Source organism: Parus major, chromosome 25LG1 (assembly GCF_001522545.3).
Source record: "Parus major isolate Abel chromosome 25LG1, Parus_major1.1, whole genome shotgun sequence".
Lineage (NCBI taxonomy): Eukaryota > Metazoa > Chordata > Aves > Passeriformes > Paridae > Parus > Parus major.
Window position 1 is genome coordinate 645,994 of NC_031793.1, and position 14,235 is coordinate 660,228.

Consider the following 14,235-nt stretch of genomic DNA (forward strand, 5'->3'; position numbering starts at 1 on the left):
AACCTCAGGAAGATCCAGGAAAAGGACAGCTGAAGAGGTTTTGGTCCATAAAGAAATACTTTTTCTTCTTTTTTGTTTTTTTTTCCCCCCACTTGGTTTGGGTAACAAAAGTTTTGGTCCAGTTTAAAAACGACGACAACAAAATTATCTCTATAAACTCGGGGTTTTTTTGCTCTCTGTTGGGATGCATGTTGGTTTCATATGGGCTCATTGCCTGTATTGCATGATCGTCTCTCTTAGGTTTTGGTGCAATAGGTATATTTTTTTAAGAAAAGAAAAGCACAATGTTCTCTCTGTGTGTGTGTGTGTGTGTGTGTGTGCGTGTAGCTGCAGCTGGCATCACTTGGAGAAAAGAATGAAGAGTGACCTACAGAAACGTGGAAGTCGATGCACTCCCCCCATAGATGGGAACTCGGGACTGCTTTGGAAATACCCTGTTAGTGACTCCTGATTGGACTGATGAACAAATCCCTGCTTGGATAAGGAAAAAAGAACAAAGTTCCAGACTCCACGGTGGCTCAGAATAACAAAATAAATGCTCGTCGCCTGATGTGATCCCAATAGGTTCTAAACCTTCTTCAGTTTCACTGGCGTCGTTTGTATTTCTTCACCTTCTCTTTTTGATTTTCTTTTTTTTTTGTTTTTTGTTTGGTTTTTTTTAGAAAAAAAGGAAAACAATAAAAGTTCTTTAGCTGTGATTTTTTTGTTTAAATCTTTGAGGTAATACAGTTGTGCCCTCGTTCTAACAGGTTCCCAGAGGTTGATGGTTTCTTTCTCGTTCTTCTAAATCCCTGTCATCCGTTTTCCTTTCTTTCTGTTGTTTCTTTCTGAGCTCTCAGTTGGGCCGACAACCCTGGGGGGAGGAGAGTGGGGGCTTCAGGCCAAGACAAAGGTTGAATGTGGCTGGAGAAAGGCTGGCAGGGCCCTCCCTGCATCCCTGCTCCCTCCCCAGTCGATCCAGGTGGCCTGGCTTGGTCATCGCCAAGAAGTCCCAATCTCACCACCAAAAAAAACTGAACTAAAACCGCTTTGCTTGTGAGATCCGAGTGTGCGTTCTGAGTACTTGGTTTACAAAAGACATTGCAGGCTGGAGCATTGTTCGCCCTTCAAAATTTCTGGCTTTGCTATTCATTTTATTATTCACTTATTTTTTTTTTTAAAAAATAACATACATTGCTTGTAAAATAATTTCTTTTTTTGTCTTCTTCTTCTTCTTCTTTAAATTAATTTATTCTTTCATTAACTTTTTTGTTCTTCAGATGTCATTATTATTATTATTATTATTATTATTATTATCATTATTATTATCATCATCATTTTTCTCTCGTGGATCCCCCCCCACTGTCCCTTCCTACCCCAACCCCCCCAACGCCCTGCTCTGTCTCTTTAGGAAAATATTCTAATGGCCTGAGTGGCTGCCGCGTGGCAAACGGGGCACTCGGGATCAGTCCTCTCGCAGATCCTCACGGCACACTCCATGCAGAAGAGGTTGTGGCCGCACGGCACCAGCGCGGCCGTGACCTCGCTCTCAAAGCACACCATGCACTCGCGGCTGCTGGCCACGGAGGTCCGGGCGGCTGCGGGCGTTCCCAGCTTGGAAAAGCCCTGGAGTGGCTCCCCCTGCGACCGCCTGGGCAGCCCCGAGAGGCTGGGCTCCGGGATGGAGGAGGACGGGGAGCGGTGGGAGTTGGGATGGATGGTGCCGGTGCTGCTGGAGCGCTGCTGCTTGGAGAAGAGCACTGAGACAGGGTTGGTGTTCTCCTGCCCAGCCCACATCGGGGCCCCTGACTCTGGCACCCCGTAGTACAGATCCTGCTTGTTCACACCGTAGTTGGGGAAGAGGTAACCGTAATTGAAGTCGTTTTGGTCGTTCAGCCGGGGGGTCTCATAGACAGGGTCAACAGAGCAGTCGCCGATGCAGCCCAGGCTGTTCTGCCGGAAGGTGGAGAGGGGCTTGCAGCCCGGTGCCGGCGTGTGGACCCGCCAAGCCTCTGAGTAGCGGTTCTCCATGCCGGAGTCAGGGCTGCTGGAGAGGAAGTCATTCTCGTTGTTGTACTCCAGAATCTTGCCTGTCCTCACTGCAATGTGTGTCTCGATCTCCTCCCGGGCACGCTCCACATTGCCCGGCGCACCGGTGATCTCGAAGACGGGGTCCCGGTCTCGGCTTGGCGTGATGATGTAGGTGTTGGTCTGCTGCTGGATCCGCTTGATGGTGGCTCCCTTGGGGCCCACCACCAGCCCCACCACGCGGTAGGGCACGCGCACCCGGATGGTGACCTGCCCCGGCAGGGTGGGCGCGCTGCCGAAGGTGGTGCCCGCCTTGTTGCGGGAGGCCCTGATCATGGAGAAGTGCTCGGCTGCCGAGATGATCTCCCGCCGGGCCATGGCCACGTCCTCCCGCCGCCCCGTCACCATGAAGACCGGCTCTTCACCCCGCACCGGGGTCTTGATGTAGGTGTTGGTCTTTGCCCGCAGGGCTTTGATCTTGCAGCCTTGGGAAGAGAGAGAAGAAGACACGGCAGTTAATGAGGCTGTCCCACAGCTCCCCGCTCTGCAGGACACTGGGCTGAGGGCCATAATCTCCTGTGCCACCCGGAGCCACCGCGCACAACACGGAACAAGGGAAGGGCCCAATCCCCCAAACCCTGAGGGAGGTCTGCCCACACCACTCCCAGAGACTGCCTCCCTCAGGAGAGCCATGCTCCCTCATCCCCCAAAATAGGGGTCACCCTTTTGTGTGCTGCATCCCACTACACCACCTCCCCAACTGCCTCCCCTTAACAGTCATCCCCAAAATCTCCCTTCCACACACCCCAACACCAGAGCAATGGGGGATGCACTCCCAGGTGTCAGCGATCTGTGACGAGGCCCGTCCCCAGAGCCCCAGGGTGACCCCCCCAGGGACAATGGTCATCATCTTTGGGCTCTGGGGACAGGGCTTATGCATGGGGCAGCTTGGAGGTCACAGGAGAACAGGGTCCCACAGCCTGGATGGCCGATGTGGAACCCCTTGGCCACCCTGTGCCAGCTCCCAAGGGCAGTCGCCTGCCACGACTCCAGAGAGCCAGAGGATTTTGGTACTACTGAGGAGGTTTTGGGGTGAATGCGGTGAACTTCAGGGGGACAAGTTTGGAGGGGAGTTGCAAAGACACAGGAGTTTGGGCCTCCCCACTGCAGATATGGCAGGACTGCTAACACCAGCAGAGCTGGATGGCCAGGGGTAGCAGGAGGCTGGGATTTGCTTTGGGGCTGGAAATGGGGCAGGTGTGAGCACCACAGTAGGCTGTGCAAAGACTCCTGCTGCAGGTGCTCAGACCCTCTGCCAAAACACTGGCCAAATGGTGCTTTTGTGTACCAGCATCCATGTCCCAGAGCACACTGAGCCTATTCCCCAACTCCTAGAACCCACCAAGCCCACTCCCCAGCTCCTCACATCTCAGAAAACAGCCTTCTGCTTTCCCAGAAAGGGCAAAAGACTTTCCAGTGTGTTTTGGCTTCCAAGTGATCTTTTGGAGGGTGCCTTGATCCAGCTGTTTGGCTTAAGGTGACAACTTCAATGACACCAGGATGCCATCAAGCAACTAAGTGTTTTTACAGATGTGCCACAGTTCTCTAAACTATTCCTGGACCCCTCTTTGCTGTTGTCCTGCCCCTCAGACCCCTCTCTGGGAAAGCTTCACTTGGCACCCCAAGGCATTTCTGAAGCCTGGCACCGAGCTCCCGTGCAGGCTGGGGGTTCCTCAGCAGGAGGTATGCTCTGAACTCAGATCTCAAATAAAAGTTAAAACCTGTGATTCTCCAGTGCAGATGAAGTAAGGTGAGCACTTTGCTGCGGTTTCCTGAGGATTTGGGTGTCTGATTTGGGTGGCAGGCAGAAACAGATGATGACGACACAGCATTGGGACCTCTGTGAGATCCCCCAGCATCTCCTAGTCCACTTTCCCTCCCCAGAAAAGACCTTCTCCTATACTTCCTCTGTCTACCTGGCACCAGCAGGTTTTCCTCCACACACTCCACTAACATCACACTTCAACACATGAGGACCTGCAAACGATGCCTCTGCAACCACAAAATGCAGATTCCTCAGCTCCTGGGCTGGAACATTATTATTTATACAGACCCTAATAAATAACAGCACTTCCCAGGCTGGGAGCTCAGGGCTGCCACTCATCCACAGCTCCTCTCACAAGACACAGGCTGGTGACATCAGGGCGTTCCCTGGAATGCAGCGATCCCACCACCCCGTATCACTGGCAAGAATTGAAGCCCGCACCTGTGGCGAGGGAAACAGCCTCGTGCTGCCACAGCTGACAGGAACGACTTCCCGGGCTGGCAGGCGCCGCAGCAGCCGCTGCATCCAGCAGTGCCCAGCGTGGAGCACGCTCAGCCCAGCCAGCTGTGCTCGGCACGGCACTGGGCACAGAACCGGGCATGGCACCGGGCACAGAACTGGGCACGGCACCGGGCACGGCACCGGGAACAGCACCGGGCACAGCACCGGGCACAGAACCGGGCACAGAACCGGGCACAGCACCGGGCACAGCACCGGGCACAGAACCGGGCACAGCACCGGGTACAGCACCGGGCACAGCACCAGCACAGCACCGGGCACAGCACTGGGAACAGAACCGGGCATGGCACCGGGCACATCACCAGGTACAGCACCGGGCACGGCACTGGGCACAAAACTGGGTACAGCACCGGGTACAGCACCGGGCACAGCACCAGGCACAGCACCAGGCACGGCAGCGGGCACAGCACCAGGCACAGAACCAGGCACAGCACCGGGTACAGCACCGGGCACAGCACCAGCACAGCACCGGGCACAGCATCGGGCACGGCACCGGGCACAGAACCGGGCACAGCACCGGGTACAGAACCGGGCACAGCATCGGGCACGGCACCGGGCACAGCACCAGGCACAGCACCAGGCACGGCACCGGGCACGGCACAGGGCACAGAACTGGGCACAGCATCGGGCACGGCACCGGGCACAGCACCAGCACAGCACCGGGTACAGCACCGGGCACGGCACCGGGCACGGCCCTGGCCAGGCGGGCACACACGACCCCCGGCACAGCCGAGAGCCCACCACCCCTTGGGGGGTCCTGGCAGCAGCATGGGACACGTGCCGTAAATCAGAACTTCACTGTCGACTCGCAGTGTGACTTTCAACTCCTCAGAGTTACTTCAGCTCCCGGAGCCTCATTTCCCATTTTCTGTCTCCTGCCTTGTGCTCCCGCAAAATTTCCTCTTAACGCTCCACATCGCAGCGCTGCTGCACTAAACCCATCTCTGAAACAGGAATTCCATGTTCCAGGGGAATGGAAATGCCAGATGTGGCACAAAGAAGGATCTGGGAAAATCCCTAAATCCAAACCAAATCCACCCCCTGCCAAATCCAGTGCGGCTCATGGGTTACTCCCCAGATTTTGCACCATGAGGTACATTTGTGATGTTTTGTTGAGTAAAGTTTCCAAAGAGATCATGTGGACCAATGGTCACCCAGTGGTGTGCTATTTGTTCCCAGGAAACTCAAAGGACAGAACCTCACGGAGCCAGGCACAACTCAACTGTAGGATAAACCCACACAGGCAAAATCCATAATAAAGGCTCATCCCCAGGAGAGCTGGATAAAACCGTGGGAGGTCACCTATACCCTCTGGCACCCCTGGGCAGGGTGGGCTGTCCCTGGACCACCACTGGCAGACATTTCCCTGCCCCACTCCTGTGCCGCTCACTCCAAAGAGGGAGATTCCATCTTAGGAAGATTAACCGAGATGCCTCCATTTCCCCAGGGATATCACCAGAGCATCACATGGAAAGACAGGGGTGTTCACAGCAAGCATCAAGCTGAAAATGCCTCCCCGTGCATCACCCCGGGCTGCAGGAGCTCCGCTGGATTCCGCAGTGACCCGCGCTCTGCCGCTGGAGCGCAAGGCTCGCTCTCCTGCGCGGAAAGGACCTCGGGCAGGCGTGTGGCACGGCTGGGATTGGGCTCTGCACTGCTCCGAGCTGTGGGACAATGACGGCGTGTGGGGGAGAGGGATCTGAGCCCGGCACAACAGGAAACAATCACGGAGCCGACAGGGAGGGTCAGGCAGGCAGAGCGGTGACAAAGAATGGGGGCTCTGTGCTGGGGACAGATGGAGGGGAACAGTGACAAGGAATACACATGAAGGAGGGCAAATGTAGGCACGTTACACGAGCTGGAGGAGTGGGAGGGAGTTAGGGATGGAGCAAAGGTGATGGAAATCGAGAGAAAGGCACACCCTGATCCCTCGAAGGGAGGAGGAGAATGAGGTGTGTGGAGGCAAAGCCAAGACACCCCAAAACGGCAAAAGAAAGATGGGCAAGGAGAGAGCACGGCGAGAGAGAGGGGAAGGAGAATCTGGAACGGACAAAAGGACGCGTGGTGCAGTCGGTGGTGTGAGAAGGGGGGGAGGAGGGAGGGTCTCTGTGCGGGCCTGCAGACAGGAAAGCCAGCTTTGTGGAGACAGACAGATGGGGATCCTGTGCTTAAAAAAAGGAGAAAATCACCTCCTAGGAAATTAGACCAACTCCAGCAGCCCAGGGGGCTCAGTGGCCCCAATCTCCAGAAGCTCTAAACTGGCACAGACAATGGCCAAACCATCAGCAGCCCAAACCCAGAGAATTCCACAACTTCTAGGGGTGCTGCCCTGGTTTACATCAGCTAAAACCAGGCTGGGCTTAAACACGATTTACTCACTTAGTGCCAAGGCTCCGGGCCCATCTCAGCCCCATCCCTGACTTTGCTTTGCACACTAAAAATGGGCTGAGCCTCCTTTGAGATCACCCTGCTTCTGATGGAGGACAGCTGGATCAGGATGTGGCCTGTGACATCCCAGCCGGATGGGCAGCACACCCCGATGTGCTCATTCCAAATAAAATTTGTCCTGCATGGGGTGTTTTTTTGACACTTTCTCTTCATGCATAACTGAAACTTGAAAACACCATGCAACAAAGCATTTTACTCGGGGGATTACTCAAAGGGGAGGGAAGTGGAAGGGAGGGAATTGCCTAGCATGTGGTGTCAAAATGAAGCTGAGGGAAGAAAAGGACCCGTGAAAGCTGTACTAATACATAACTTGGTGTATGTTCTCCTCGTTATGGCACTGCACAGACATCAGTGTGTCGATCCCTGGCAGACCCCTGCCACTTAGATTTTTATATTAAACAGAGAATTAAGCCCCTTCTCACTGTGTTTCCACAGCCTACCTTCTATTATCCTGGTTTTTGTCAATAATGCAGATTCCAAAGCGTTTCATGAAGGAGGCTGTAAGCCCAGTTCCTCCTCTCACCCTTTTTTCTCTTGAATTTCACTGATTACCAATTGACTCAAAGTAAACGTGTTAGCAAATTACCTGAGTACATCACAAACATTCCCAGGACCAAACCCTGGAGGAGCGGAGAACCTCTGGTGCCCAGACCAGTCAGCTAACTGGAATTAATCCACAGAGCAGCCATCTCTGGCTGAAAACATATAAATAAATTGAGACTAGACATTGCCAAGATGGGTGGCAGGGGTCAGAGGGAGATCTGGATGCACAGCCACCTTCTCATCTCTGCCTACCCCTGCATCAGTGCAACAAATCCATCAGAATTAACAGAAAAGGCTCTAGGAGCTTGGTTCACCTCTCCAGCAAAGGCAGCTGGCTCACAAAGGACACGAGGGTGCTGGATGCATCTGATCTAACTGTTGTTTCCTTGGCATGAACCCATCCCAAATGTTCTCACACTGAGCAGCCCCAAACCAATGTGTTTCCACAGGACCCCAGCAGGGTTTACACCGAGGCTCCCAGCGGGCAGAGGATGGATCAGTGCATGGAATGGATGTGGCCAGCACACCACCACGGTAACAATGCCATCAGGACGGTGCCATGGCACCACAGTCGTGCCTGTGGAGCAGATCCCTCAAGGAATTTCACTTTGGTGTAAATTCAGATCTGCTAATGACCTTCTCCTCCATGCTGCCACAAGGCCAGATCCTGCACAGGTATATTCTGCTACTGATGCAGTCTAGAGACTCCCACCTGGCACCAACTGGCATCTCCAGCCCAGAAGAATGACCCTGACCCTGGAAGCAACAGCAGAGCTGTACCAGCCACAGCAAAGAGCTCCAGAGCCAACCCTGAGGTGGATCTTTTTGTTTCATTGACTGTGTTGTGGTTTTATTTTGGAAAACACACCCCACAAATCACTCCAGGTTGTTTTCATCAGATACAAAATAACCTCTACAGACAAAAGATTTTTAGCCCTCTTCTCATTTATCCCAAGGCACCGTTACACTGCACAGATACAAATTACACCTGTAAATACCCCACGCAGTCTGTTCTGGCTGTGCTAGTGGGGTGCAAGAGGGTCTAAGGACAAATTAGGACTTGGTTTTTTTTTTCTATTGTAGTCATAAAATTGAAGAGGATCATAAAATTAACAATTATCAGCTACCTCGGGTAAGGTGGGGCATTCTTTTCCCCGTTAACATGAAAGCCTTGTTGAAAGACAAGCACACAAAGAACCTCACAAATAAACCCTCCTGACGGCCTGTGGGGTAAGGTTTTGCTGCATTGGAAACCTGATGAAAGTGGTGTCAAAAAACACAAATGCACACAAAAGGACCACAACCAACCAAATCTCTTTGCACCGGGAGGGTTTATTGTCCTGATGATGCAAGTTGTGTTTACCAGAAGGGGAGAAACACCACCCAACATACCATGTCAGGAAAATCGGCAACTGCCTCGTTCCAGCGCAGCGATTTTACGCTTTTTCACATTGTGATGAAAGTTGTTTATGAAAAAAAAGAAAGAAAAGGGGGGAAAAAAGCCCACCGAAACACCCAGCAGAAAGAGCCCCAGCGCCACAGACAATCAGCGCCTTGTGCAAGGGAGGAAAGTTGGGAAGGGGAAGCCCCCAGCCCCGGCTGGGCTGCATGGCGTGCGGTGGGTGTGCCCGCACGGCGCGATCCTGCCGCGGCCGGCCAGCCGCGCTGGGGCCGAGCCGGAGCCGGGCAGCGCCGGGGGAAGCGGGGCATGGCGAGGGGGACGCGGGGAGGGGGCTGCCAGACAAAGGCGGGGGCCCCCACCCAATGACAGCACGCTTTCCCACTGCCCTAGATTCCGGGAGGCTGCGCTGCGGTTCACTCGGTCAGCGCGGCATCCAGCCGCCCGATCCCAGGCGCGGGGGAGCGTGTGCGCCTCCCGAGAAAATTCCCTTTGTCTCTCTCCCAGACCCATTTTCTCCTCCCACCTCCAGCTCAAACGGCACAAAGTCGATCCCGTTCCGCACTTTTCCCTTGTGTAAATTCAGACCGATTCTCATTAACACTTTAGAACAACCCGACGCTGGCTGCAATATCTCTCTCCCTTTAAGGCCCATCCCGAGCTGCCAGAGCAGCGTACCGAGGTTGTCTTCAGACCCCACCAGATCGGGTGGCTCTCGCTCCAAGGTTTCAGTGAAGCAAAGAGACAAGATCTGCCCCCCTTGCTGCTCCTCGGCTGCTGTACATACATCCACCTCCACTGGGTGGGTGGGGGAGCTGCCATCATCAGACTTCCTCAATGGAAAAGGCTTCCTTGGACTATTTTTAAATACTGAAAGCATTGGAGCATGTTTGGAGCTACACAAAGAGCCCGATCACCTGGGTTTAGTGGAGCCCCTTGTTATTTGACTGCACCTTGCCAAGAAAGGGCAATTTATGTTAAGATCCTCTCTCACATAATCTCATTCCTGGTGACAACAGGCTGGGAGATGCTGCATCAAAGGGTGTCCGTGAGTCCAGGTGACAATGGATGCTATTGCTGTGATGAGACCAAGAACCCCTAGAAGGACCAAAAATCCTCAGAGCCCCAAAACCCTTACAGGGAAAGTCTCATCTGGGAGTGGATGCAGCACGAAGCCAAACCAACCCCACACCTTCTCCTGACACCTGCACACACCAGACACACAAGGAACCAGCACCATGTCTCCCTAAACACAACTTCTGGCCTTAAATGTGCCCTGCGGCCTCTTCCCTGGCTCCACTGACAGCAGCCCAGTTTGTCTGTGGGAGCGGGCAGAAAAGTTGGATACAAATCTTGATCTGGTTGATCCACACCCACCTTGGGTCGCTTCTAGGGAAGAACCCAGACACTGCAGTGACTGAGGATTTCTGCCCCTTTCTAATTTCACAGTCTGCACAACCAAAACATGATGCCCTTCAGACGCTCTCCACTCCTCCCAGCACCTCTCCCATCTCAGTCCACATCCCTCGACATCCCACCATCTCCTCAAAAACCTACTGCAGGTTTCCAGTGCTTTGTCTTTCCAGGTTCATCAGCATGGCGTGAGAGAGCCAGCACAGTCATGGACAGGCTATTGCAGCAGGACACCCACAATGCGAGCTGGCAGGAGGAATACAAGAGCCACCAAGCACCCTGATGTGCCACACAGGCCTGGACTGGCTCCAGAACCAGGGAGCACTGTCTGTGCCATGGCACATGCCAGGAGGTTTGGTCACCCGGCTCAGCACAGCTGGAGCTCACACACATGCCAGGGGAAGGGGGGATGATCTGCAAGAGCCCTGACTCAGGCAGAGACTCGCCCCTCACCCTCACAGCAACAGGAGGACAGGCATGGAGGTCATGGCTCCAGCTCCAGCCAGGGAAGGGGTGCCGCTACCAAGCATGGCCAGGGGTCATAGCACCAGTCAAAGGGATTCTTGTGACTTCATCCCCTCATTCTTCCTTTTCCAGTTTCCTGTCCTCCAGTTTGCAAAGCAGCCCTTAGCACATCCCGCCAGCCGCCCAGCTCTTTGCCATGGATCCTGGGGCACCAGGTGCTGGAGCCTGTCTGGCCAGTTCCCACCAATCCCCCTTTCCACAGCCCAGCACCTCATCCCAGCCAGTCCCCCATCCCAGCTGGCTCGTGGCCGCGCTGCTGGAGACGCGCTGCTCAAATTCAGCGCACAAAGCAGCCCCAGCACAAACCCGAGCAGGGTTTCCAGCAGGCGATTGGCTCCACGAGGGCACGTTCACAGCTCCTGGGGAAAGCAGGAGCTGCCAAGCCCAGGTTGAGCTCCTGCAGCATCTCTTGCTTGGAGTGGAGCCACCCCCTCTGCCACAATTACACCTCTTCACAAACCACCCTTACAGACATTCCAATAAAAACACATTGGGCTTGAGCCTTATTTACACTTAAGTGCCTTTTCACTCCTTTGGCAAAGTGAGAGGCTGCCTGATGGCAGGTGGAATTCCCATGGCCAAGTGTGTGCACTAGTGTCCCTATGCCCAGATGCAGGGCTCTCATATCCACACCTGCCTGTGAGGAACAATTTCATAGATGGTTGATATTATAAAATCATCTGAAGGGACAGTGTGTTTCTTCAGAAAATAGTAAATTGAAGAAAAAGCTAAACCCTGTTACCAAGTAAAGCAGTGAAATAATTTTTATTTCATTATTACTTTTTTTCCCCCTCTCTTTTTCAGGATGTTCATCACTCTATTCACAGGAACCCATAAAATAATTGCTTTCCTAGAAAACCATCTGCCACAGGAGCAGTACTACCAAGGGGTGACAATCTGCAGTTTCTGGGATTCCTGGTCAGACATCCATGAGAGTCCAGGATTTGATCCCCCTGGGAGCCCCACACCCAGATCCAGACCCTCTTAATCTAGCCTTCTACACAAAAACAAGGCACAGGAGACAGTGAAGACATTCCTACAGGCCTTTAGAAACAAGGGCCATGATCTCTGCTGGAGTGAAGAGCTGTAGCTACAGGGACTGTGCTGAAGGAATCCCCAGTCTGGGATCCATCCTGCCCACCTCCCCCATGGGGCACAGGCCACACCATCTGCCCCACCAGCCAAAGGAGCACAGCCACAGCCACATCCCCACAGCTCCAGCACTGACATTTCAGTTTCCCAGATGAGGGAAAATCCTCACACACACAAAAAATGGTGGAAAAAATCCAGATCTCCACGTTCCTCTCCATCGCTCTGGACACAACAGGCACGTGCTGCGTTCTGAACACATCGGAACACACCCCCTTCTCAGGAGTCTGGGGCAGCAGTGAGATCCTGGAAGGAAACAGCCCTGGCACATTTCCCCTCGGTTCCGCCTGCCGAATCTCCTCTCCCAACTTTATTAAACAAAGGGGGCCTGATTCTCTAGATCCTCACACCCACCAGTGCAGAGATGGTGCTGAGCCCCACCGTGTCTGCCCGCGCTCCGCTCCCGGCAACATAAAGGCAGCACAGGGAGGATTGGGATCAAGGCCAGTGGGATCTCCTGGGCCAGACCTTCACCCCTTTCCTGCCCGTCTCCCCGGGTCCCCAGTCAGGGGCTCCCATCCCGGTGTGGACGCCAGAGCACGAGCTGTTCCCTCGGCTGCTACGCCCCAAGTTTTGGGGAGGTCAGCACTCCCCGGACTCCTGCCCACTCTCCATCCCGGCGTGGGAACCGGACCCTTGCTCCACGGGTGGGAACAAGCGGAGCCTCCGCAGGCCCCATTGTTCCAGCCGCATGCCCTAGCGTCAGAGATGCCCAGCAAGGAGCCATTTGTGTCACTCTCCCCGTGGCTTCCCCTCGCCCACCTCAGCCCTTCTCGGGGCACTGGGGGTCATCACCTCCCGGGTCCCACCACAAACCCCCTGCTCAGGGGCCTTCGATCCCAGCCCACAGGGGAGCATCTGCCCATGGAGCCGCAGGCTCTGCCCATCGCACTTCCAGAGAGTCAAGTTACTTGTTCAGAGAAAGAAAGAAAGAAAGAAAGAAAGAAAGAAAGAAAAAAAAAAAAAGCCCAACACTTAGCCGCACTATTATTATTTTTTTTCCTCTGTAGCGATACAAAACTTCTCTCGGCAGCGCCGTGCCCCGGCTCCTGCAGTGCCCACGGGCGGCGCGGGGCCCCGCACCGCACACCCGGGAGTGGTGGGGGTGGGCGAGGGGTGACTTAAGAGTGGGTGTGGTATGGATATATATATTTATATATATATATATATATATTTATATATATATGTAATTTCTTTTAAAGCCCTCCTCCATTCCACCTCGCTCAGAACGGAGCCGTGAGGAGAACAAAAGCAACACTGTGGCGGTGCGCGGGCAGCGGCTGCGGGGGGCCCACGCGGGACGGCGGGTCCCGCTCCGGGGTCCCCCCGCTCCGGGGTCCCCCCGCTCCGGGGTCCCCCCGCTCCGGGGTCCCCCCGCTCCGGGGTCCCCCCGCTCCGGGGTCCCCTCGCTCCAGGGGCGGCGGGAGGAGCTCCGCTCCCAGCCGCTCACCGGCCGCTCGGACCGAGCCCGGCACCACCACACCCCCTTCGCCCGGCCAACAAAGGGGGACTCCGAGGCGCGGGGCCGGGCTCAGCCTGCACCCCCCGCCCTTCCCCCGCCCTATTCCCAGTTTTTTTTATTCTTAAGGAGAGCGCGGTGGAGATCGGCTCCTTGGCAGAACCGGGTAGCGGCGCGCGGGGCTCTCCGGTGCCGGCAGCCGGACAAGCCCCCGCAGCATTCCCACAGAGCCCCCATCCCACCCTTCCCAAAAACCCCCGTGCCGGGAGCGCAGCCGCCCGCCCACAGCTCGGCAGCCCTGGGCTTTGTCCCCGGCGGGGCCGAGCGGCCCCGGCCCCGAACAATGGGCGGGAGGGAGCGGCGGGGGCGGTGGCGGGGCCCCCCGGCGGCGGGGGAGTGTCCCGAGGCCAGCGACCGGCGACACCGGGGGGGATCGGGGGTACCGGGGGCCCGGCGCTCACCTTGCCGTCCCACGATCTCGGCCACGTGCTCGGAGCTGGGCACCGGGACGCACTCGGTGGTGTTGGAGCTGCTCTTGAGCCGCAGCTCGGCCTCCTTGTAGAGCGCGCACAACTTGGGCTCCGCCGCCCCGGCGCTGGGCGCCGCCGAGCCCTTCGGGGCCGCCGGGGGCGGCGGCGGCGGCGGCGGCGGCGGCTGCTGCGGCGGTGGCGGCGGCGGCGGGGGCTGCTGCGGCGGCGGCGGCGGCGGGTTATTGTTGTTGTTGTTGCTGTCCTCCACCAGCACCACGGCCGAGGAGGAGGAGGAGGAGGAAGGCTCGCCTAGCCCCAGCAGGCAGAGCTGGTCCAGGGCGAGCTGCAGCGCCCGGTCATCCTCAAGCAGCGCTCTGTCTTTGCCGCTCCCACCGAAACAGCCTAAATCGCCGAAACCCCCGTTCCTTTCCATTATCCCTGGGACTACCAGGCTAGGCATGGCTAACAAAGGCTTGGG

At 55.7% G+C, this 14,235-nt stretch overlaps 1 protein-coding gene across 1 annotated transcript; it reads right to left on the minus strand.

Annotated features, from left to right (window-relative positions):
• Window positions 1–1,283: 1,283 nt before the first annotated feature.
• MEX3A (mex-3 RNA binding family member A) lies at window positions 1,284–14,229 on the minus strand. The gene is made up of 2 exons (XM_015650026.1): window positions 13,749–14,229; window positions 1,284–2,492 (listed from the first exon to the last, which is right to left on the minus strand). The coding sequence occupies exons 1-2, from the start codon at window positions 14,215–14,217 to the stop codon at window positions 1,387–1,389; spliced, it is 1,575 nt and encodes a 524-aa protein (XP_015505512.1). The 5' UTR covers window positions 14,218–14,229; the 3' UTR covers window positions 1,284–1,386.
• Between the last annotated feature and the right edge of the window lie 6 nt (window positions 14,230–14,235).